Here is a 23,904-nt window from a genome sequence, read left to right on the forward strand (position 1 = left end):
TCAAAAGACAACTTATTTTTCTAAATTGGTCTTGGATGGATTCTTGAGTGTGTGTCTCATTTATAGTCTTTGTGTGTGTCAACAAATGCTTAGCACTACGCTCTGATAAGCCTAACTGTTCGCCCCAGACTATCACAAAAGAGAGCATTTGGGTTATCATTTTTGCCTCTGTAAACCAGCAGTGGTTTGCCTGGACCCTTTATACAGCATACCTCTTTTTGGTCCACTGTATAAAGAGCCAGCTTCCTACACTAATACATGTTCAAGCTGCTTTGGAATTTTCTTATGCGTAGGCGGTGCATGCAAGTAGTTCTGTATGGTCACAAACAGTGCAGGCATTATTGCTCAGAGTTACAGCATTACAGTACAGTCAAATTCTATTCCTTTCTGTATTGCTTTCCATTAAGCGGAGAATGCATTATCAATTGTCTCATAAAAGCCATACCTAATGTGTTTTTAAGGCAGGATTTCAAACTTGAGCATGTCTGACTTAAAGGCATAAGAGTATGCAATCCGAGGTTCTCATGTACTTTCTGGATCCTACATTTGTGAAAGACAAATTAAAATGCTTTGCCCTCTGTTTTTCATGGTCAGTGCCGTCCAACCATTATTAATGAGATTGATGATGTTATTGCCATAACTCTGTGTTTTTGCTTTTTTGAGAAACATGTTTTTAACATCTGCAATTTTTCTTCCTTAGGGACTTTTGTTGCTTCAGCAGCTCACAAAAAGCAATGCTGCGATTCAAAAAATTGTTGCTTTTGAAAACGCTTTTGAGAGACTGTTGGACATCGTAACGGATGAGGGCAACAGTGATGGAGGTATTACATGCACAAACATATTTTCCTGAATGTCCGAGTTGCTTATGTAAAGCACAAGATGCAAGAAATTACAGATTTGTCTAATGAGCAGTCCGTGCCGTGTAAGGCTTGTGCTAAAATTCCTAGATTACAAGTTGTTGTAGAGATCAGAAAATTCCTTGAAGGCAAAGATTGGCGTTTTGAAAAACTCTTAGACTCCTCTATTAGACTCATAACCCTAGCTCCTCAGCTGAACAGAGTACAGATTTGTAGGTGTAAGCACTTAATGAATAAAACAAAATTAAATTAAATAATAATATCTCTAGGGCAGTGGAGCAGAATGTTTTGGCTGATTTCCTTAGATCTCTCTGAAAGGCCTCCACTGGTGGCCATTTAATTTTCCAAAAATCATCTCTCCCTCCTCTACAATGCCTTCAATCAAGCCAATTTTAATAAGATGTCCAGTAAAAAGTGGAATCCCGTTCTGACTGGTACTTGCCATAATAAGAGATTTCGGTTCTTCTCCTGATTTCTCGGTCATAGTCTCCAATACCTTCTAGTCTGAGTTATGGATCAGAACCTATCTTATCTCCCAACCAATTTGAAGACCCCTTCTCAACTTAAAAGCCAGCAGCAACATTGTCAGCTTAAGTTGACAAGGAAAGTATTTGAGCTGAATAGTAGGTGATGGTAGTCACCCCTTAGTGACTTAGAGAGCTTTTTTCAAACAAGACAATGATCTTCATACCTCCACTCTAAGCTGTTGCTATTGAACTTCTATTTCATTATTACCTTTCTCTCAGAATATATTCTCAAATAAAAAATGTAATTGTGATGACTCAGTATGGTGTTGCTTGAGTGTTTGAAAGGGCTCAATTTCCCTTATGATCTTGGTCAGGAAACTCCATTATTATGATCCACAAATGTGGAGGAATCTGTTCTCCATATTTTTGACTGGAAATACAGGTAATTGTTTTTGCAATGGCAGATGCAGATTACCTTGTTGTCATGGCTTGTAGCGAGGGACCTTTTTATTGAAGCAATAGTAAATCTATGTTCTAAAAGGAACTGTTCATGATGCATAAAGTCTTACACTGTATACATTTATTTAAAATACTATGGTTCAAGGAAACTTAATCCATCCTAAAATACCTGCATTTTTCTGTTTTTAACAAGAATATTAGCATTTGAGTTCCAAATTATCATCTGCGATTTCTCAATGTTAGATTTGTGGGCCAAGACAGAGCCCTATCCTCTAATTGTTCTGTCAAGGCAGTGCTGGTCTCAAGACAGGTTGTATAAGTTTACTAGACCATCAGCATAGAGTGCTAGAGTGGTTGATTTTTAGCTTAAGGTGTTTAGTTATTTTTTTAGGACTGGGAACTCAGAAGCTGAGGTTTCTGCCCATGGAGTTGTCCAGCCCGGTACCTGGAGCTGAACCACATCAAGGACTTGGACAAAACTAAAGCATCTCTGGGGTGGGGGAGTCATTGTACAGGTCAGAGGCCTAACACTTTATGAAACTTCTGAATTCCTGTAAGTAAGTCTGACCAAAATAAACAGAAAAAAAGCAAATCTAGCACCCATCTTTAGGGAGCTAGAAATACATGTTGATTCACATCGTGACTCATAATAAACTTTCTCCTTCTCCTATTTGTCCCATTCATATTATTGAGTATTGTAAACTGGGCCATACTGTGTCTGAATTTCTAACTTTGAATTTCAACTGTTACATGGATTAATTTATGGCTCCTCTTCCTTGGTCACTAGAGTCAAGTGCACAAAGGCTGTAATGTTATTCATTTGGACTGCAATAGTATTGTTGACGCTAGCCAAATGAAGTACCCACCCACGATACTGCTTGGTAAGCTGCCTATCCAGGGCTATAAGGAAATGCTTTGCACCCACCCTATTCCAGCACTGCCAACAACTCTCAAATGCAAATTAAGAGAATAGGCCAAATGTATCTGTGCAGTGCCAGACTATTTTGCGTTTTGATTTCTCTTGTTAGACCTGTCGAGGAAGAGCCTTTTTGTTTGAGCCATTTTGAATGCCTTGTTTACACAGAAATGTTTGTGTCATTTTGAGAAGCATGGTTTAGGTATATCTATCCTTTTCTCGTGTTTTGAACCTAAAGAGTGGGCTTTTTTTTTAATCAGTTGTTTCTAAGTGTATCCTCCTTGGAATTTATTAAAGATGGTACATGCATATGCAATGTTAATACGACTGTCTGACATTTCAGGTATAGTGGTGGAGGACTGCCTGCTTTTATTACTGAATTTATTGAAAAACAACAATTCCAACCAAAACTTCTTCAAAGAGGGCTCCTATATCCAACGAATGAAACCTTGGTTTGAGGTGGGAGATGACAACTCTGGGTGGTCTGCGCAGAAAGTAACTAATCTTCATCTCATGCTGCAGGTAGGTTGTCAATTATACATTTGTTTGGTTGCGAGTTAACTACAAAGCATATTTGTGTATATGTAAGGCCTTGTAATCAAAGTAAGAAAGAAAAACAAACAACATTGATAGATGACCAATAAGTCATTACTTACTGAGGAAACACTGTGGTATGGACTTCTGTGACTGAAGGGAGAAGGAGGATGTTAGCTGAAGATGGCAATAAGAAAGGTGAACTATTCAGCAGGTGAGATGAAGTAATGTTACCAAAGGAAGTACTTTTTGGATGCTAATTTTTAAATAGCAAATGTGTAATATGAAGGAATAACTATACAAGACTGCTTATGAAAGAGAACCATGCTACTGTTGGCAAACATAATGTAATAAGACCAAATAACACTTCTGCATAACTAACTCCATCGGGAATTTATTGGCAGTACCACTGACAATGTTGTTCAAGAACATTCAAGTTGTTCTCACATGTGGAAGCATTGAGGAAGCAAACATAGGCTTGGGCGCATGCTCTTGGCTTTGGGAAAATTAATGGAAATAAAAGTTGTTCATGAAGTCATAGAAGCTAGACGCAATCAGGTATCATTCCTGACAGATGTGGTATATAATTCTTCTTGATTGTGTCAGGACTTTTGGGTAGGAAAAGTAATCTATTTGGTCTTGCAGTTCTTCAAGATGTTGGATTTATTTGTACACAGAAGACATTAATAAACAAGCTCGGTAATATTGGAAGAGTGGGTCCTGGCTTGTATTTGCTGATAAAGATGTGCTCAAGCAATTGGCCATTGGTAAATAGAGTTCTTATTGTTGAATAGTGTCACAAGCAGCAGTATTTATGCTCGCCTTTCCTTCTAGTTACTAATAACATCGAAGGAGGACTGAAGGGAAATATATATAATGTTTTCAGCTATAGCTAACATTTGGAAAAAGTTGATAGTGCTGTGAGGTCCACTGAGTGGTCCAATATATGGTAAAATGTAATGTGGAAATGTGAAAAGTCATGAATTTAAGACGGAGAGGCCTTGGGAATTATTACAATGATATAATGATGAGAAAAAGGTAATGAGTCAATGATACCGGAAAGAGACCTTGTTTACCCTACTGCTGTCGCTTGAAATTGGTGTTGCTACCTAGCAGGAAAGTTACAAAATAATTCACAAGTATTTGTAAGTAAGGGGTGGGTGAAATTCATGTGGGGAAATCGAGACATAGGAATTTCTCCTGGTTTTTTTCCCACTTGTGGAGTGAAATTGGACCCGATCGACTGCTCCTTGGGCAGAAAAAAAAGAAATTTCATTTACTTTTTAACACACTGTGAGGTGCTTGGAAATGTAAACTGTGTCATTCTAGCCAGAGTCTTTCCTTATATAAATCTATACTGACCATACTTGTCTTAGGAACAGTCCAGCTGAACAGCCCCTCTGAGGCGCCCTCCAAAATATAACACACAAGCAAACCCACACTGATTTTGGCCTTATTAGGCCTTGTCAGTGAGGTATGGCTTGGATCCTGTAACATGGCAATCAAGTGACTGATGCCTGGTCATACCCTAGGCCACTTTGGGCTGTTCATCATGCACTCAAAAGGTGATGGGAGGAGTGCTTGCAGACCGTCTCAACTCACTAACGGCTTGTCTGTTGACACATTGAAGATTGTAAAAGTAGATCTTTTGTATGGTGTGAAATCGTTGGTGCTTTCACCAACCTTTGTCAAGTTGATTTCATGCCACATGCTGCCTTTTTATAATGAATTGAAAAAAAGGGTTGATCACAGTAATTGGTGCATTATTTACATGAGGGGTTGTTGCCAAATTGTATGGTGTTGACTGGGGTTTTTTGGTATTCAAACAAGAAATGAGAATTGTACTGAAGAAAGTTTGTGAACGCGCTTGGAGATCACTTCACCGCCGTGAGGGGAACGGCTGGGCTGGTCTCACTAACGCCATGAGGGGAACGGCTCTGCACCAGCCTCTATCGCCGTCGAAAGGGCAACGGCCTACAACTCCCATCATCCTCTGGTTGGCGCAAAGAAGGAGCGTCATACCAGCGCCTGCTGTCCCCAGAAAAGCGCCGCTGCACTCCCGCAGCGCGCGGGCCGTGCCCGGGTGATGCCCAGGCCAAGGGCGGGCCCGTCCTTGCCCGTCATTGCCAGGAAGAGGCAGGGCAGCGCCACCCCCCTTTCACCCGGGGCCGTGGGCTCTTGTCTAGCATCTGGTGTTTGCTATCAGGTACTGTGTGTTTCCTGTTACAAGCATTTGAACCTGCTGGCAGTCTTTGTGTTCCACCGCCATCAGCGCAACCTCCATGCACTATGATTTAATGGATTAGGTGTGACTAAACCCCTTATATTGAACTCATTTCAATTAGATACTTGGGCCCAGACATTATCTTTTGCACCAGGGCCCTGTACCGCACGCTGTACTTTAGTGTTATAATATTGTCTAAACGTTTTATTATTACTGCTGCTAAATTACATATATGCACTGTGCATTTTTAAAGTTAATATAAGGACCTTTTCTAGTTTTAATATTTGGCATTTTTAATGGTCTGTGATCTAGTACTGTATTGCGTTTTTCAACATTGCACTCTGCACATTGCACCTTGTCTTGTAAACGGTGTAGCACCTCAATAGGGATTCGATAAAATAAGTAGTGTGCACAGAGATAGTCAACATGAGTAGGCGGAAGCCGAATATGGGCAAAAGTGTGGCTGGAAGTTTAGACGCCTTCATATTGAGGGCAGAATCAGCCCTCATTAATGAGATAAAACTCACTGAACGAAGACTATCTCTTGAGTCCCACCCTTCGTAAGGTAGACTTTCTCTAGCCCCCACAATCTCTGACTTGCTGGTGGAATCAAACCAGGATGTATCTCCATCCCGGCTGAGACAGTCCCCACTTATTTCCCCAGATTCAGTGATAAATCCTGTCCCTTGCTCATCTTTTGAGCAAGAACCTAGCCCTGTTAAAGCAAAAGCGACAACTAGAGGGCAGAAGGCAAAATTGAAGCCAACCCGCACTACCGAATCCCCCTCTAAAAAAAGGAAGAGCCGGGGATTACTGAAACCAAGTAAACTTGCTCGGAGTTAATCTGGAAAGAAAACATTGCCCGTCCTCACTATAAATGATTCCAAAGAGGGTCCCCCCCACTCCTATGAATCAGACGTTGCTAGGGCAGTTTGCGGATAGTACACAAGAGGGGAATTTTTGGGGCAGGCTAGAAACTATGATGTCCACTTTATTGGATCCTATTTTTAAAAAAAAAAAGCTCAGTAGAAGTTAGATTATCGGAACTAGAGGGGTTGGTTAGTTGCAAACCGCTGGCCACATCGGCAGCTAGTATTAATACTAGCAGAGACCATTCAGCTACCAGGGGTCCAGGTGCAGGGGTAAGTTTACCTGTGAGGTCTGCTGTAAATAGCGAGGTGTCAGATAAGAGCAGTTCTAATAACATCAAGCCCAGTAGTGTAGCTATCCCAGCACGCTCCCATCAGTCTCCCACAAGAGCAGGGCCCTCTGTGCCTCTAAGGGATGGGAGGCTAGAAGGAAGGGAGTTACAGCCAACGAGTCTCCCAGTTATCGACCTCCCACCCTAATCCACCCCCTATGTAGTGGTTTTGGGGGAGTGTTCCCTCCCTCCCCAAAGGGGATAATGAAGACTATGGGCAGCTGATAAACAAACTAACTCATTGGTTCACATATAACACCACCCTGGGTGCCCGCGTGGCTAAAAACATTCTTATGGCAAGCAGGGTGAGTTGGATTGTGTGATTGTAAACTTTGATAGCCCCCACACTGCGGGCAGTATTTTATCTAGAGACATCTGCCTCACTCTCTTCCTGGGATCTGTCATTAGGGCTTTACCTTTGGGCTATTTCTACAAGCCAGTCCCATATAGGGATATGCCTGATACCGTCCACAGGGCACCATCCTGAGGTGGGTGGTCTAATAGATTAGCACAAGCTTCAAGATCCACTGTGGGTGCGATTTGTGAAGCAATTCTCGGTAATTAGCATGCAAGAAACATGGTCAGTGGATTGCGATTTATTTCTGGAAGGTTACAAGGCTTTTTTTGTCCCAGCAATTCCCTCGGTGAGTGGAAGACCTAAGGGCGGTCTAGTTGTGTACATATCAGTGGCTGTTGATTGCCAGATTCAGGTTATGCCAACTACAAACCCAGGAATTCTGACATTGTCAGCCAAAAGGGGGGACATTAGACGGAGAATTATCAATTTTTATAACAAGGTGGCCTGTCCTCATGATGCTTGTAATATTACCACCTTTGGAGCAATCATTAGACAATCCTTTGGCCCCATTATACATAATCTTTTGGTGTCTGGGGATTTTAACATACATCCCTGCGGTAATACAACACTATCCTGTATCTCTGAGTTGGGATGCCCCCGCATGAGGGATTTTCACTTTGAACATCATGCCCAGGGGAATTACTGAATAATATGATAAATGAACTCGACATGGTGGCCTTGATGTCTTTAACTGCCCTGCAAACTAAATTTTCGGTGCCAACTTATAAAGGGCGTGGTAGGGGGTTGTTTATAGATTTTATTCTAATTTCTTCTTCTTTGCAATCATTTTTCCATGGTTTTAATATCTTGGAGAGTGAATTTAGTGACCATAATCCATTATCAGTTCATATGATGGGCCCATTATCAGTAAGAACTGGCGACGTTCCGACCAGGGGTGCATTGAGACCGACTGACGGCAAGCGTAGATTGAAATGGTCCCAGGTGTCCCCAGATACATTTTACAGCGAAGTGAATGTATCCTGTGCCCTTGAGTTAGCATTATGCACAACTGTGGGTCCCCCCCCCCACCCCCCAATGAGATTATTGGCGCATATGAATCAATGTGGTGCGTAAAGTGGGTGAAATCTTAAGTGTTCTGGCCAGTAGAAACGCCATACATGCCCCCAGATGGTTTGATTCCTATTGCTCCAAGGCAGCAAAGAGGTTGAGGGAAGCTCTATCAGCCAAACCAAGAATTCAAACTGAGGTATGTGTTTGTCGAAAGGAATACAAGTCCGCTCTGGCCAGACGGAAGGGTGCCCTGAAGGAGGAGGCATGGAGGTAGCTGATTGAATCAAGCACTCTTAGGAACAGCTCTAGGTTTTGGAATGTTGTGAATCGGCCCCTTTTTAATCAGGAAGGGGGGGGGGCCTTAGATTCACACATCACCGAGGAGGAGTGGGTGCTTCACTTCAAATCTATGTTCGACGGCCCTATGGAGCTTAACTGTCAAGAAAGTCAGGATACAAAGCACCCTGTAATAATTTTTGAAAGGGGTGAGGTAATGGATGGTATCACAGGGTTATCCATTAATAAATCACCGGGCCCAGATGGGATCCCTCCGGACTTATTCAAGTCGGACCCTCCGTTCTGGGCACCGATACTGGAGGCAGTATTTAATGCAGCGGCAAAAAACGGCTGTCCCCAGTCTTGGGCCTCTTCTACCCTGGTCCCCGTCTTTAAGAAAGGCGATAGAAACAGTACCCACTGTTACAGACCAATTTCGCCCATTGATTCAGTGGTTAAGGTGGTAGGACGCGTTCTTTTACAGAGATTATCAACATGGGCAGAGGAGCATGAGATCCTGTCGGATGTCCAGTATGGATTCCGGGCGGGACGTTCTACCGTTGCTCAGTGTCTTAATATATCTATGATACTGAGCAAATATACTGTTGCCCGCCTCGGTACTATCCACCTTGCCTTCATTGACTTGTCTTCCGCGTTTGCCTGTGTTAACAGGGTCAAACTGTGGCAGTCCATGAGGGCAATCGGGGTGGAGAACAATAGTGTTAAATTCCTTGAGGCGCTGCATAAATCTACTAAAGCTAATGTCAGGTTCTCACAGGATTTGCAGGTCTCTAGGGACTTTGAGATTAAGAGGGGAGTCCGGCAAGGATGCATTCTGGCACCTTTTTTATTTAATTTTTACATTAATGACTTGGATAGTGTATTAAGAGCAACTGGAGTTGATTACCCTTGTGTAGGGCGGCATGGCATCCCCGTCATACTATTTGTGGACGACGCCGTCCTCATATCCAGGACTGAATTGGGTTTGTAATCCCTTTTAACTACGTTCTCCAGATTCATGACTGATCGGGATATAGCAATTAACAATTCCAAATCCTACGTCATGAAAGTGGGGCTACAATCTAAAAAGAGTTTTCAATTTAGGTTGGGCCCCGCTAAGATCCCCCGTACGACCGTATTTTTCTACTTAGGGGTTCTCTTTGACGATCAACTTAAATGGGGCCCTCTAATTTTGAGGAAAAAGGGGGACCTGGCCTGGAGAAACGAAGCAATTTTTAATTTTGCCTCTAAAATAGGGAAGAAACCAACAGGAGCTATGTTGCAAGTTTATCAAGCCAAAAGCTTGGCTATAGCAACCTATTGTAGTGAAATATGGGGATATACTGCTGCAGTTTCCCTTCAGATAGCGGAGAATGACTTTCTGAAACGTCTACTGTGTGTTCTGCGTAGAACCTCTAACCTAGTGGTCCACGAGGTACTGGGGGTTCCCTATCTAAGCGATGTTCTTGCTCTACGCCCCTTGATTTTTTGGCTAAAGTGCTGGCTGAACAAAGATTTAACTCAACCATCTGATTCTAAGAGAGTGTATGTCCCTCGACAACTCATCCTGTATTCCCTGGCTTAGGTACATTAAAAATAGTTTTGAAGGGATAGGGCGTGGTGATTTATTTTATAAGCCTTAAGCTATTGTCAAGAAGGATGTGGAATTAATTGGGATAACCTTCTTGACCTCAAGGAAAGTGGTCAGGGAAGCCGAGGAGATGCTGAAACCTAGTGTCCGTATGTTTTTAATGCTTAAAACAACTCCGACAACGGAACCTTATCTCATGGGGTTTCTGTCAACACACAAGAAGTTTTTATTGACTAGGTTTCGGATGAACCTCTTCCATCTTTTGCTAGCCAGACCTAAGGGATATAGTGGAGGTCAAGTGCTAGCTCCCTGCGGCTGCGACGTACAGTCTCCGCAGGATCTGCTGCACTTTCTGTTTTTATGTAAACTGTATGAAACCCCCGTAGGCACTTTTTGGTTCCCATTTTAAAAAGAATGAATTTTAGACAGGCCCGACCTGCCCTTATGTATCTACAACTGTTGAAAGAGGACTGCATTTTTTTAATAGTAGGGTTTTTAAAAGCTTCTGTGAAATCTAGGACCTGTATGGATGTGTAGAGTCAGACGATCTGGGCATGTTTATTAGTTTAGCTGATTTAACTTGCGGTATAAGAAAAAAAATTAAATTATGATTTAATATATGATTGTTTTTATGTACTTGGATTTGTGCAACTTTTATGGCTTTTTGTCCAAAAACCGAGTAAAGTTTATTTGTTTGATTGGTATGACCAATTGCAGCAATCTGAGGAGCAATTGTGGAGGAAAGCCCTGTAGTGTTGGAGGTAATGGCCTCATTTGGGAGGCCCAGTCCTGAGGACTTTAATGAGTCAGTTTCAAATTTTAGAATAAGCAGACACTAATGTTGTTAGCCATCCTATATCTTTGTAGTTGTTTGCATGCTGTAGTGGCCACCCTGTGCAAGATAGAAAGCATTACTCATTCATAGTGTACCTGGGGGAGAATGTATGATTTATTTTAGAATAGTTTTATATCTTAAACCAGTGAAAGAACCAAGAATCAAAAATTACCCACATGCCTATACACATTCCTAAAGTTTAATTTTTAAATACATTTCGTTGATCTATTTCATTGCATAATTTCTGAAGTTAATTTTGATGTTTTTATCACCCCTTTGCAAAAGACCAGAATTGCAATTGGTTTGCTGCCCATTAGTAACTCAATAGATTTCTTTTCTTTTTTTATGTGCAGCTTGTCCGGGTTTTGGTGTCCCCTATGAATCCTCCCGGTGCCACAAGTACTTGTCAGAAGTCCATGTTCCAGTGTGGCCTATTGCAGCAGCTTTGCACCATCTTGATGGCAACTGGTGTACCTGCTGATATCCTGACTGAGGTAAAGTAAACATTTGACTGACGAGTACAAATGCCCATGCCAACAACATTCACCCTCAGAGAAATTTATAGGAGATTACAAAAGGTTTTATTTTCGTCTTGGATTCCCTGTCCTGCTTGGGGTATACTTATGGGATGTTAATCATGCAGAAGATGTCTAATATGTGGGTTTGCCCTCTTTTGTCATTGTCATTGATGTGAAATGTCTCCAGCACGTTTGTAGCAATGTTTAAACTGAATTAGGAAACATTCTTTATAATGGACTGTTTCACAGGTGTGACATTTACTGCTTTTAGTTTCTTTATTGGCAACCAGAAAGTATTGTCGCCGACCATGATTCCTTCATCTGTAGGCTTTAGTTACCACCACACTTAAAAAGGAAACGCCGGATCTGGAGGAGTGTTGAGGTCTCACCGAACATGGCCTTGCACATTCACACAGTTGGAATTACTTTGGATGCGGTGCGGGTGGGAGAGGAAACCAGAGTCAGAGTCTCAGCTTGGGAAGCACACTTGAAGGATCTGTTTGATCCTTTAAGCCATCTTTCACACATCATGTCTCTTGCTGCATCTGGGTTTTAGAAACTATGACTAAGGTTTTATGGATAAGACTAGTATAAAAATGTTTCTACAAAGCCCATACACTATAAAGTTGTAATGCTAATACTTAATTTCCAATACATTTTACCTTGTACTGTTAGTACCCATAGTACTTGGCTGTGAGAAAGTGCCATCTTTCTTGCATGGTATGCCCCCAATTTTTGCTGAATTGCTGAATGTACTTTGACTGAGTGTGCCCTGGCCACATGTCAGTCCCTAGTAAATGGTACCCTAAGTACCCAGGGCTTTGTGACCAAGGAAGGCCTCTAAGAGCTGCAGCACACCTTGTGCCACCATTAGAGGTCCTGTACCCTTACACACACACACACTGCCTTTGCAGGCTGAGTGTTTGGGTGCAAGACCAAAAATAAAGTCGACATGGCACACATCCCTGTGTGCCATGCCCATCACCTACACTACCATGGCATACATCAGCCACCCCTCTAGCTGGGTGCCTTATGCCAATGGTGTGGGCACAGGAGCAGGAGCCCTGTGCCCCTACAGTGCCCAGGTCAATTCCTGAGCCCTGTAAGTGCAGTGCTGCCATTTAAGAGTAGATGGTGCTGAGAGCTCGTCAAACACGAGCTCCACAGCACCATAATGGCAACACTAAAGACTGGGAAGTTTGGTATCAAACTTCTCAGCACATTAAACCCACACTGATGCCAGTGTGGGATTTAATGTACCCAGCACCCCAGAGGGCATCTTAGAGGTGCCCCCTGAAACCTAACCTACAAATCCACGTCTGCTCTGAGGCTTCCTAGGCTGCCACCCAGCAGACATGTTGCTGGACCCCTGAGTAGGAGAGCCCCTGCTCTCCTGGTCCTGCAACAATGCACATCCTGGGCGAGGTGCTAAATCTCCTCCCCCAGGATGGGCAGGGGGAAGCTTCAAAGGCATGCCGCCTCTGTGAGCTTCCCCAGGCCCCTGCAACCCCCCACTCTGGCGGGAAGCTTTGGCCGGAAACCCCAAATAAGGACAGGGGATGTGCCAGCCTGCCAACCCCACCCCTCAGGTGGGGGAGGCGAGGTGAAGCACATCTCCGGGCTCTCGCCATCTTGAAGATGGGGAGCCCTACCCTATCAGGACTAGGCTACTGCCCCCCTCCCACAGGAGAGAGGCAGGATAGGGGGTGTACCCACCCCAGGACGAGGACCCATTGGTCCCTGCCCTTCACCTATCTGTAACGCCCCTAAATCTAGTATTTCGGGGCACCCTGAACCTTCCTTCCCCAGATTCCGAAACTACAAGAAGAGCAAGAAGAAAAGAAGACCTGCCCTGCAGCTGCTAAGGAGAGGGAGACACCAACTGCTTTGGCCCCAGCCCTAACGGCCTGTCGACCTCGAACCTGCTCCTGCTCCTAACCCGGCATCTCTTGTGGCCAGCAACCTCAGAAACCCCGGAGGACCTGGCTACCTTTGAACTCTGAACCCCTGGGACTCCCATGAGTAGAGGCTCTACTCAGAACCTACCTTTTACCCCTGGCAGCAGCCCGGAACCGCGATCCCAGCCCACTCTGCACCAGCCAAGCCTGGCCGGTGCCGGAGTGAACTAAACCCACGAGGACGACCCCACGGCGACTGTGACCCCGAGTCCGGCACCCAAGGACCCCCCTCGACAATCCTAAAGAAGCCTGCAGCCTCAGAACAGTGTGCCACCCCAACCGCGATCAACAGAGGGTAAGATTTTCCGACACCAAAATGCACCCCTGCACCCGGCGCCCCACGGCCCTCTGTTTCCAACCCCGGGGTACCTACCTATCCTCCAACTACCCAACTTACCTCTCGAAGTGGTGGTGGCACCTGAAGAGTCCTCGTCCCCGAGCTTGCAGTCTTTTTCCAAACCGGAGATTTCCCATTGAAATCCATTGAGCGCCCGAAGGCTCAAAAGCCCTCTGCACCCAGTGGCCCTGGCAGTGAAAACTCTACACCTACCTACTTCCCCACTTGCCCTGAGTAAGTGACTTGGAGCCTAGCTCCCACAGCTGCGTGGCTTGCCAGACAGCAGCCACCAAACAAGGCCCCCCTATCCCTCATAGGATAACATTGGACCTAACTCTCTCTGCACCCGGCCGCCCTAGAGTCGCTGAGGGGGAACCAACTGTACCTACCTGACCCTGGGAGACCCCTGAGTCTGTGCCCAGAACCTCAACTCTGCCAGTCGAGTACTTACCCTTAAACCGCAAACTCTATTTTCCTCATAGGGTAACATTGACTGGCTTTTTCCTAAAATTTCTTTTGAGTGTGGACTTTTCAAATCTTCAAATATTCACCAAAAATCAGCCGAGTGACAAAAACGAATTTACTCACCTGCTCTTAGGTGAGCTCCCAGTGCTGGATCTTGGTGCCCAGCACTGACTCTGAAAAATACCCACAACTGTACTTACCCTTAACCCAATTTTCTTCCATAGGAAACCATTGACTGTTTTTCTGTGAAATTTCTTCTAAGTGTTGATTTCTGCAATCTTTAAATATTCTTCAAAAATCGTATAATATCTGAAAACGTAATTACTTACCTGTTTTGGATAAAGGTCTCAGTACTGAGTTTAGGCACCCAGTACTGGAGTACAAAAGTAACGAGAACATACTGTACCTATAACCTGAATTTTCTTCCATAGGGAATCATTGATTGTTTTCTCTGATATATTTTCTAAGTGTCAACTTTTGAAACGGCTAAATATTAGTTAAAAATCATTACAGTACTTAAGTCGACTTTCATCACTTGATTCTGAGAACTGACCCAGGACTGAATCTAGGATCCAGTCCTGGAATTACAAAAGTAATCTAAAAAGTAATCTGTTGCAAATAACTTGAATTTATCATTGAGCTCAATATATTGTTGTGTTTAGAAATAGAGTTGCCTACTGCAACTACTTGTAACTGTTTACTAAAGTCTATTGCATATTCAAAAGTATTTATATGAAACATCTCCTGTCGAGAAAGTATATTTTAATTCCAAGTGTTGGTTCTAAAATAAAACAAGCATATGTTTTTTATATATAAACCATTGGCCTAGAGTTCAGTTATTGAGTGTGTGGAACCATTTGCTGACTGAGTGTGTACAACAAATGCTTTACACTGTCCTCTGATATGCCTTACTGCTCGACCAAACTACCACTTTGGAGAGTAAGGTTATATCTAACTTTAACCTCTGTTAAACCCTTGGGGTCTGTGGACTCTGTACACCCTGTACCTATTAAGGAACAGTACATACAGAGCCACTTTCTCACATTCGCAAATTGCTAAATCTTTGTACATTTATTGACGCCCCTCATATTATTTCCACAAGATTGCTAATTGTCTAAATTCAACTTAAGTTGTTTAACTTCTCCAATGTTGCATCTTTAATAGATTCACATGCTTGAATCATTCCCTGTTGGCGAAGTGGGAGTCCCACAGTACCATAATAAAGCAGTTCATAACATTATTATAGCCTATAATGGCAATGAAACAATCACTTTACTGACTTATCCATATCATTTAAAGGGAACCAAACTCCAACCAATCAGGCGACAGCACCCTCTAGAACACTCCCCTCAGAGGCTGAGTCCCTCAGATCTTCTACTTCAAGTCATGTGAAGGGAGTCTCCCTGAACTCTGCTCAGTTGTCTTCAACCAGTTTAAAGAACTTATCTGCTACATTGTACCATGTCAGAGTCATCAAAGAAAGGCCTTTTCAGGCCCTGTGGCACCTGTGGGAAGAAAAAGCTTCAGTCTGAAGAAACCCACAATGACTGTATCTACCCTGCACATAAGGTAAAATACTGGAAGATCTGTTGAACCTTTGCTACTAAGCCCCTAAAGGATAGGCAGAGTAGGCTCCTTCTTTTGCTCCAAAAATCTAAATCTAAAAGAGCTCCTCTTTCTGAGGAAGAAGACCGTGACACCTCTTGGATCTCTCAGAAAATGTCAAACAAAAAGGGAAGATCATATTACCATACGACATCAGAGGAGTCCAGAAAGGCTTTAAAGAAGACTCACCAGGAATCTGTCGGAGCAGCTCCCAAAAGGAGAAAAGAGAAAAAATCTCCTCCGAAACGACAAGGTCTGATCCCACCACTCCATCTGCGAAGAATGGAGTACAACCAGAGAAGCCCTTCTCAGAGCCGTCTGTGGCAAATCCAAAACTTGCTTCAAAAATTACAACAACGTCCTCGGCATTGAGAACGCCAGCGTTGACTGCGACACCAGCAACTACAGGGACGTTGACAACGGCTACATCGACGACGCCATCCAGGACATCGTCGGCGTTGATCTAGTGTGCCAAGACAACTGTACATCAGTCGACGACACTTCTTGGCGGGGGCTCTGTCGATGAAGATAACTTTGTTGAATTTGAAGATCACAGAAAAACCTCGATGAGGTCATCGTTGATGACCCGTCAACAAGAGTAAAAATTCCCCAAACCACCCTGCTGCCTAAGCATACTGACACAAGTAAGGTGTCTCCTCTCCTTCAAAGGCACCTTCTTCATGTAGAAGAGTCAGATGATGATGGCCCTTTCAGTACGGCGCACAGCCCTTCTGAGCTTCACGTCATATGTCAGTTTGAGGATGAAGATGATGAACATTACTTTGAGGAGTACCATGGTCCTCGGCAGACTAGATACGCCGACAGGCCCAACAGCATGAGGAACACTTCCTGCATTATGGCCACTCTCCTTGGCAAGAAGGTATGGGGCTAATTCGTTAGACCCTGTTTCAAGACCTCAAGGGGATGCCCCAGGATCACTAAAAAAGGTTTTTCCGGACGACATTGGAAACTGATGGAAAGAGCAGCAAAAAGGTTCCAACTGCCAATGACCGTTAAAAAGTGTGACAGTTTTCTTTACGATTCAAAGAGCCTGCCAAGATATGTGCGAGCAATCCCAATAGTGGATTAAATCTTGGAAGAAGGCTCAAACATAATAATCTCGTCTTATCACGGATAGGCAAGAAATATAGGGAGCCAGAAGATTTGCCTGCCTGTTTAGTAGGGCACCCAAAGCTGGACTCTGTGATCTCCCAGGCAACTAAGTGCCAGTCCAAAAAGCACTCCACGCCCAACCTGGCTCCACCAGATAGATAAGGGAGTTGCGTGGACAACATTGGCAAAAGAATTTCCACTATGTCAACAGTCACAGTTTGCGCAACCAATTCCTTGGCCATATTGGGCCGGTATGACTGGCAAATGTGGAGTGACATTAGTGCTTTCATAGACCTCGTGCCCGAAGACAAAAGAGCAGATGTAAACAAAATACTACAAGAGGGAGAAAGAACATCTTCTGAGATAATTGACTGGCTATGGATATAGCCTCAGCTGGACTTCGGCAGCTGGCAGGAGCTGCGGTCTTAAGGTGGCCGGGATGGTCGAAGGTAATGGCTTTCCCGCCTGAGGTACAGAGTAAGATTCTGGACATACCCTATGATGGCAAAGTCATATTTAGAAAGCACATGCATGACGCCTTGCAGGCTAGTAAAGCAGATACTGGCACTGCAAAATCATTGGTCACCCTGCAGTTTCAGAAAGTGCTCTTTTGAGGAGCACGAGAAAGGGGTTTTTCATCCTACAGAGGAGGTTACTAGGACTTTCAACAATATCAACCCATCCAGAAGCAGTATAGGCTATCCTACCAGCAGCAGTCCCATTGACCACCACCACCTCCAGCAGCTTATAATAAACGCCTAGACGAAAGCAGACCCCTCTGTAAAGAGACACCAACAGAAAACAGTAACTTACTTCAAGTGCCCGTTACACCCAATACTACTAGAGCTGTGGGTGCAAAAATTCCAACTTCTACCAGCAATGGTGGCAAGTCCCATCAGACAGATGGGTATTAGACCTCATCACCTATGGTCATACTCCAGAATTCATCAAGAGACTGCCCACCAGTCCACCAAAGGGAGTGCACCCACCTCGTCACTTACTTAGGAAAGAAGTCCTCACCATGGTAAGCAAAGGAGCAATAGAAAGATTTCCCCACTCCTAAAAGGAATTGGTTTTTATTCCCGTTTTTTCTTCAAGTAAAATGAATCTCGGGAATGGCAACCCATTTTGGCTCTCCGAAAATTTAATAAATATCTCCAGAAGCACTCCTTTCGCATGGTGACTCTTCTAGACATCATGCATCTCCTCAACCACAGCTTGTATGACAACCCTGGATTTACAGGATGCATAGTTTAATATCCTCATACACCCCAAGCATCGTACATTTCTAAGATACACTGTAGGCGGCACACCCTATCTGTTCAAAGTTCTCCTATTTGGTGTCCAATCAGCTCCCCACATCTCTACAGAATGTCTTGCCCCTATGGCAGCTTCCCTAAGAAAAAAGGGTTATCAGGTATTCCCATACCTTGACGATAGGCTGATCAAAGCACCAACTGCCAGTCAACTCTATAGAGCCACGGAAACTTGCCTAACATTGTTCAATAGCTTAGGTCTCACTGTCAACCACCAGAAATCGTCGACTCTTCCAGCAGAGAGAATAACATTCCTGGGAGCAGCTTTGGATTCCACCCAAGACAATGCATTTTTATTTCAGGACAAACAACAAAAACTCTTGGGGTTAACCCTCCGGCTGTTGAGAAAAATAGTCAATTTCAGTACGTCTCGTCAAATCGCTCCCGGGGATGATGCCCTCAGCAATATTGCTTGTTACTTTCTCACGCCTGAAAATTAGACCTCTACAGTAAAAGCTGAACAAGAAAACAGAGGTGTGAAAAGGGGGCCTGATATATGCTGTCCACTAGTTCTAGTGGGCACCTTGTATCAGTCCAAACAACCCCTTATGGTGATAGGTTAAAGACAACCTTTATTGAAAGCTATCCTACTGGTAGCTATGGAGAGCAGCCTTCAGGCTAAGTCTTGAAGGAATGTAAAGCAGCTTGTTTTACCAGTCTATAATCTAATGAATGATCAAATAAAAAGACAACCACATCAGGTATTTATTTAAAATATATGTATTTAGTATAAAACACACCCCTCTAGTCTCTTTATGAGACTGGAGTTCGAAGTACTTAGTTTACAAGTCAGCAATTATCAGTAATAGCACAAATACACGTTTGGGTCCTAGGGGCGTACCAAACCATAAACCAAAAAAGTGGTATAAGAACCACGACTGGAATAGACACTAGGCCTATAGCCTCTAGAATCGCGAGCACCGGAGTACTCGAGTTACCTCACCCAGGGAAGCCGGGTGCATAGGTGTCTCTTGGTGTCGGGTCGCGCCGTCGATTTCAATGGGAGCCTGCAAAGAACTGCTGCTGCCGTGAAGAGGAGAAGTGTCGGCAGAGATCCAAGGCCGGATCTAGGATGGAGGGAACCTGAAAGCAGAGGGGACAGAGTCTGGGTCACTTGCCAGTGACCTAGGGCAGGATGGACCAATGCCCACAGATGTCGGGTGCTTCAGGTGAGTTGATGGGTGTCTTGACTCTTCAGCCACGAGGTCCAGCGGGCGTCGACGAAGTCCACTAGCCAGATTCGAGCTGTCCCACGAAGTTTGTCGCGTGCTGCGGTGTCGGCGACCAGAATGCACCCAACAAGCCTTGGCAATGGCAAGTCACTGGAATTTAGAGAAAGGACGGCGGTGCAGACCAGCAAGGTCTGAGGAACTCACCCAGCGAGGGTAAGTCAGGGCACGTCTGGAGCAACCAGGAAAGCCCAAGCAGAAAAGGAGTTGCCTTCGTGGGGACCTGCTAGCCAATGGGCTAGTGATCGCGAAGGAGCCTCGAGCGGTAACACTTGAAGCTGGCCCACGGGTCACTCGTGAAGTGGAGGCCAACAATCTTCGGTGCAGGAGGTGCTCAAGGCTGGGGCTACTCGGAGCCCAAAGCACAACTTCGATGAGGACCAGGAAGATGCTGTTGCTGCAAAAGTTCATGGTGTCCAGCGGTCACGGTTCCACGTCACCCACGATAGCCACGGACCTCAGCTTTGCTGTGGACTCAGGGTAGCCTCGGGGAAGTCTGGAAATCCACCTCTGGTGATGCAAAGTCTTCGGCGTCCGGCGGGAGCTTCAGCGATGCAGACCGGTCAGTTGCTTCTTTGGTGCCTGCCAAGCAGGGGTCACCCCTTGAACCCAAGGGAGATTTCTTCAGTCTTCTAGTCAGGATAGAACGTCGAAGGTCCAGGATATCTGTAGCAGAGTTTCGTCCAGGGTAATCTAAAGTCCTAGGGACTGGATTCCTATACTTATAGTAAGTTTAGGGGATGGACTAACCTTAAGGCTCCACCTATGGGTGGGCTTGGAAAGAGGGGTGGATACACCCATTTCCTTAGTCCAGTTTCCTGCCAGAGGAGGGGCAGGTAGCCCCTGCAACTGGTTTGAACTGGAGTATGCACAGGGACACCAAGTGTGCCCCCAGTGCAGGACTTCAAAGCACCAGAGAGTGCTCCCTCCCAGCACCAATACACATCAGCCTGTCTGGGGAGGTGGTTACACCTCCCCTCGACAGGAAACCTATTGTCCAGGCCTCCCCTGCCAGAGTTTCGGTCAGCAGCAGGAGGCCAGATACGTGTCTGTGGCAGAGGCATCCATTTTGTGATGCCAGGGCTCAGGAAAGTCCTACCGGGTTTAGCCAGTGTGAACATGTCTCTCCCTCTAGAAGGGTGGAATGCTACCCCCGCCGCCGGAATAGGCAGGGGGGGGGGGGGGGGGGGTAGTATTCCAAAGCTTTTGACACCAAACATAACATGTTTTGATGCAGCCATTCCAAAGTTAGCATTTACCGCGAGGTTATAATGCACTTAAGAGTATATGGTATGGCTGTATCACAGAACAGCTATAAGGAAGTATTTCCGAAAGCTGCAGAGTGGCTCAGTTCATGCTTGGACACCATCTCACACAAAACCAGGATTGTTAAGGCCTGCCATAGGAGTGGCTTATAGGTTTATATGTGTCTGTATAGGGTAGTGATATAGGTAGCCTATACCACAGTAAGGGGTGCAAGCACACCCTTACCCAGGCTGCAGTACCAGACCTATGGTGCCATTTTGGAGTGCTTCCCAGGGGTGGCATAATATATGCTGCAGCCCCTGGTAGGCCTCTGAGGTACCTATGCCCTAGGTACATAGTATAACATAAACTAGGGGCTTATAAGGCACTCCAGAATCCAATTAGATATGTACCTAATGTACATGCAAACCATTTTTAGAGAGAAAGCAGCTAGGCTGTGGTCCCGATTAGCAGGGCCACAGCCAGACAGTGAAACACCAGCAAAAAGTGGGGGTACCCATGTGAAGCAGATCCTACTGTCCTACAAGAGGGATCATTCGACAATCTAATAAAGATCACTCCAGGCATGACAGAAGCTTTAACCTTGTGGACACAAGCAAACGAACGATCCGAGGGCCCAACTTTCTTGCTGCAGATACCTGGTTACGTAATAACCATGGATGCCTCTTTAGAGGGCTTGGGTGGCCATCTGCAAGATGTGCAAATCGGTAGAAAGTGGTCTCTGGAACATAAGAGCATGCACATTAGTCAGCTGGAGCTCAAAACAGTCTATCCAAGTCTTTAAGCTTTCCTGCCAAGGACATCCGGTTCATCACTGTTAGTTCGCGAAGATATTACCACCATCATGCACTATGTGAAGAAACAAGGTGGTCTAAAGCTCGTTAGCCCTTTCCAGGGAAGGTCAAGAGATCTGGAACTGGATCAAGACACACAGGAAAAACACTTAGAGCGAAGTATGTTCTTGGGACAGGCAACCTCTTAGCGGACATGCTAAGCAGAACAAAGAACAGCTGACGTGAATGGGAGCTCGATCAGTCGACTCTGAACAAGATGTTTTCTCTCTGGGGCAAGCCAGCTCTGGATCCCTTTAGAAGAGAACCGGAAAGGCTATTTTTGCAAGTTGGAAATTCCATCCAGGGTTGGGGGAAATTTGTTTTCGATATGATCGAAAAATGCCGCTGATCTATGCATATGCTCCCCCCCACCCATCTGATACCTCTTATACCAAGGGTTCTCAGCAGGATGAAGGCAGAACAGTGCTGTATACTCCTGATAGCCCCCAGATGACCCAGATAGGATTGGTTCACGGAGCTGCTTCTGTTATCAGAAACCAACCACATTCACCTGAAACTGTCCAGGACACTAATGACTATGAACCAAGGAATAGGTCCCTCATCAAGACCCAACTTCTCTCTACTTTTCTGCATGGCTCTTGAATTCTAGGAATTCGCAGATGTGAATATCATTCAAGAATGCAGAGACATCCTTGCTTAAGCCAGAGTGGACACTGTAGGAAAGTGCCCATTTTTGACATGATCACCCCTAATTTTTGCCTGGTATTTGATGTGATTTCAACTGAAAGTGTACTTGGTCCTTGCTAACCAGGTCCCCAGTGCCACATCTAGTTCCCAAAACGGTTCTATTGTTTCTCCGAATTGGCCATACCTTTAGTATTCTCTTTAAGCCACTGGTAAATGGGACCCCTGATACCTAGGGCCTGAGGTGCTAAAGAGAGTTGCTAAGGGCTGCAGCACAACAACTTAAGAGACCTCTCACCAAACACATGCAGACTGCCACTGCAGGCTGCGTGTTTTGGTGCAGACACAAATGAAAAGATGAGATGACACATCTCTGTGTGACATGTCCCCTAACACTGCATGTAGTATTAGTATGTCACCCCTACATCAGGCCTTACACCCAAAGCCAGGGTGCCTTATATTACATTTGAGGACATGTCTGCATGAGCAGATATGCCACTTTGCTGGTCACTTTCATTGCTACCAGTGCAAATGAACAGGGAAGCCATTTTAAAACACGTGCTGGACACTGGTGAAAACGAGTTCCCCAGCTATAAGATGGCTTCACTGAAATTATGTATGTTTGGTATCAAACATCTCATATTAATAAACCCATACTGATTCTAGTGTTGGATTCATTAATTTATTTATATAATTCTCTGCTATTGCCTCTGATTAAATATTCTGTTCCCCCCACCCAATTAAAAATATGAAATTGTTTGCACCAGAGTCACATTAATGCCTCTTGCAAAATTGCTGTTGATTTAAGTCCAAGACGCTAACATTTAAAGGAACATTTTGGCTACTTATGTATTGACATTATTTTTTGTTTAAATCTTTTATTGAATTTTACATAGAAAGAAGCATATTTTTGTACTGTCTATGCATGCCGGCACGTATCGGCAATATAAACATATTTTCATTACATGAAGACAGAGCCCAATAAACATACACGGCGCGTCTACCGCACCGGATTACCCACAAGGACAACATACGGCTTCTGTAATTCCTGCAATGCATCACAGGTCGGTGACTGTTTAGTTTCAGCAGTTCCCTAAGTAAAGTCTTTCAGCTGCTTCATCGTGGACTTGAGAACAGACGGAATAGAATAAGAACAATTAACATCTAACAATCACAACGCAGCCCGGTATTGGTACCCATATCTCCCTTCCCCCTGCCCCTGACCTCCTCAACAGCATATCGCAGTATTTCAGACTGACTGTGGCTTCCCCTCAACAGCCACTACCACTTTCCTCTTCAATGACAATACCAATCAACTCCCACATGGAACATCACGGTTTCACACGGTCAATTACTCCGGCACCCGCCCTGTGGCCCCGTCCCTCCCCTCAAGCTGTCCCCTTGAGCATTCCTCCTTAACCCTCTGAAGTGCCTGAAGCATACCCTCCCATTGAGCAGCTATGGGCTCCTTCCGCAATCCCAGCGTTTCCTCCCTTCTGATGGTGGTTCCCTCCCTTCTGATGGTGGTTCCCTCTGCCCTGGCCCACGCAAGAATCGAATGCCTCCATGCTCGCGTGTGAGGTGGGTCTTGTGCCTTCCAGCTCTTGGTTAGCAATCGCTTAGCGACTACTATACCCAGATCCAGAAACCGGGACACTACCTTTGTGGCCGGGGTTCTGCGGAACTGGTGCAGCAAATATACAGTCCGTTTGAAAGGTAAACTACGGTCGGTGCTCACGTGCAGCAGCTCGCTGATTGTGTGCCAGTACGTATGGAGTCTGTGACAGCTCCACAGCATGTGGACCATACCCACCCCAGGTTCAGTACATCTAGGACACACTGCATCCGTACGGTGAAAAAACCTATTGACCGCCTCCGGCGTAAGGTACG

General features: G+C 44.8%; 1 protein-coding gene across 4 annotated transcripts in view; it reads left to right on the forward strand.

Moving 5' to 3' along the window:
• Window positions 1-23,904, forward strand: part of USO1 (USO1 vesicle transport factor) — a 448,004-nt gene that overhangs the window by 161,792 nt on the left and 262,308 nt on the right. For all 4 annotated transcript variants that reach the window (XM_085635281.1, XM_085635255.1, XM_085635264.1 and 1 more), the window contains exons 8-10: window positions 701-821; window positions 3,043-3,221; window positions 11,083-11,223. In XM_085635281.1, coding sequence (XP_085491407.1) covers window positions 701-821; window positions 3,043-3,221; window positions 11,083-11,223 — 441 coding nt within the window. The remainder of the gene's footprint in view (window positions 1-700; window positions 822-3,042; window positions 3,222-11,082; window positions 11,224-23,904) is intronic.

Source organism: Triturus cristatus, chromosome 2_1 (genome assembly GCF_964204655.1).
Source record: "Triturus cristatus chromosome 2_1, aTriCri1.1, whole genome shotgun sequence".
Lineage (NCBI taxonomy): Eukaryota > Metazoa > Chordata > Amphibia > Caudata > Salamandridae > Triturus > Triturus cristatus.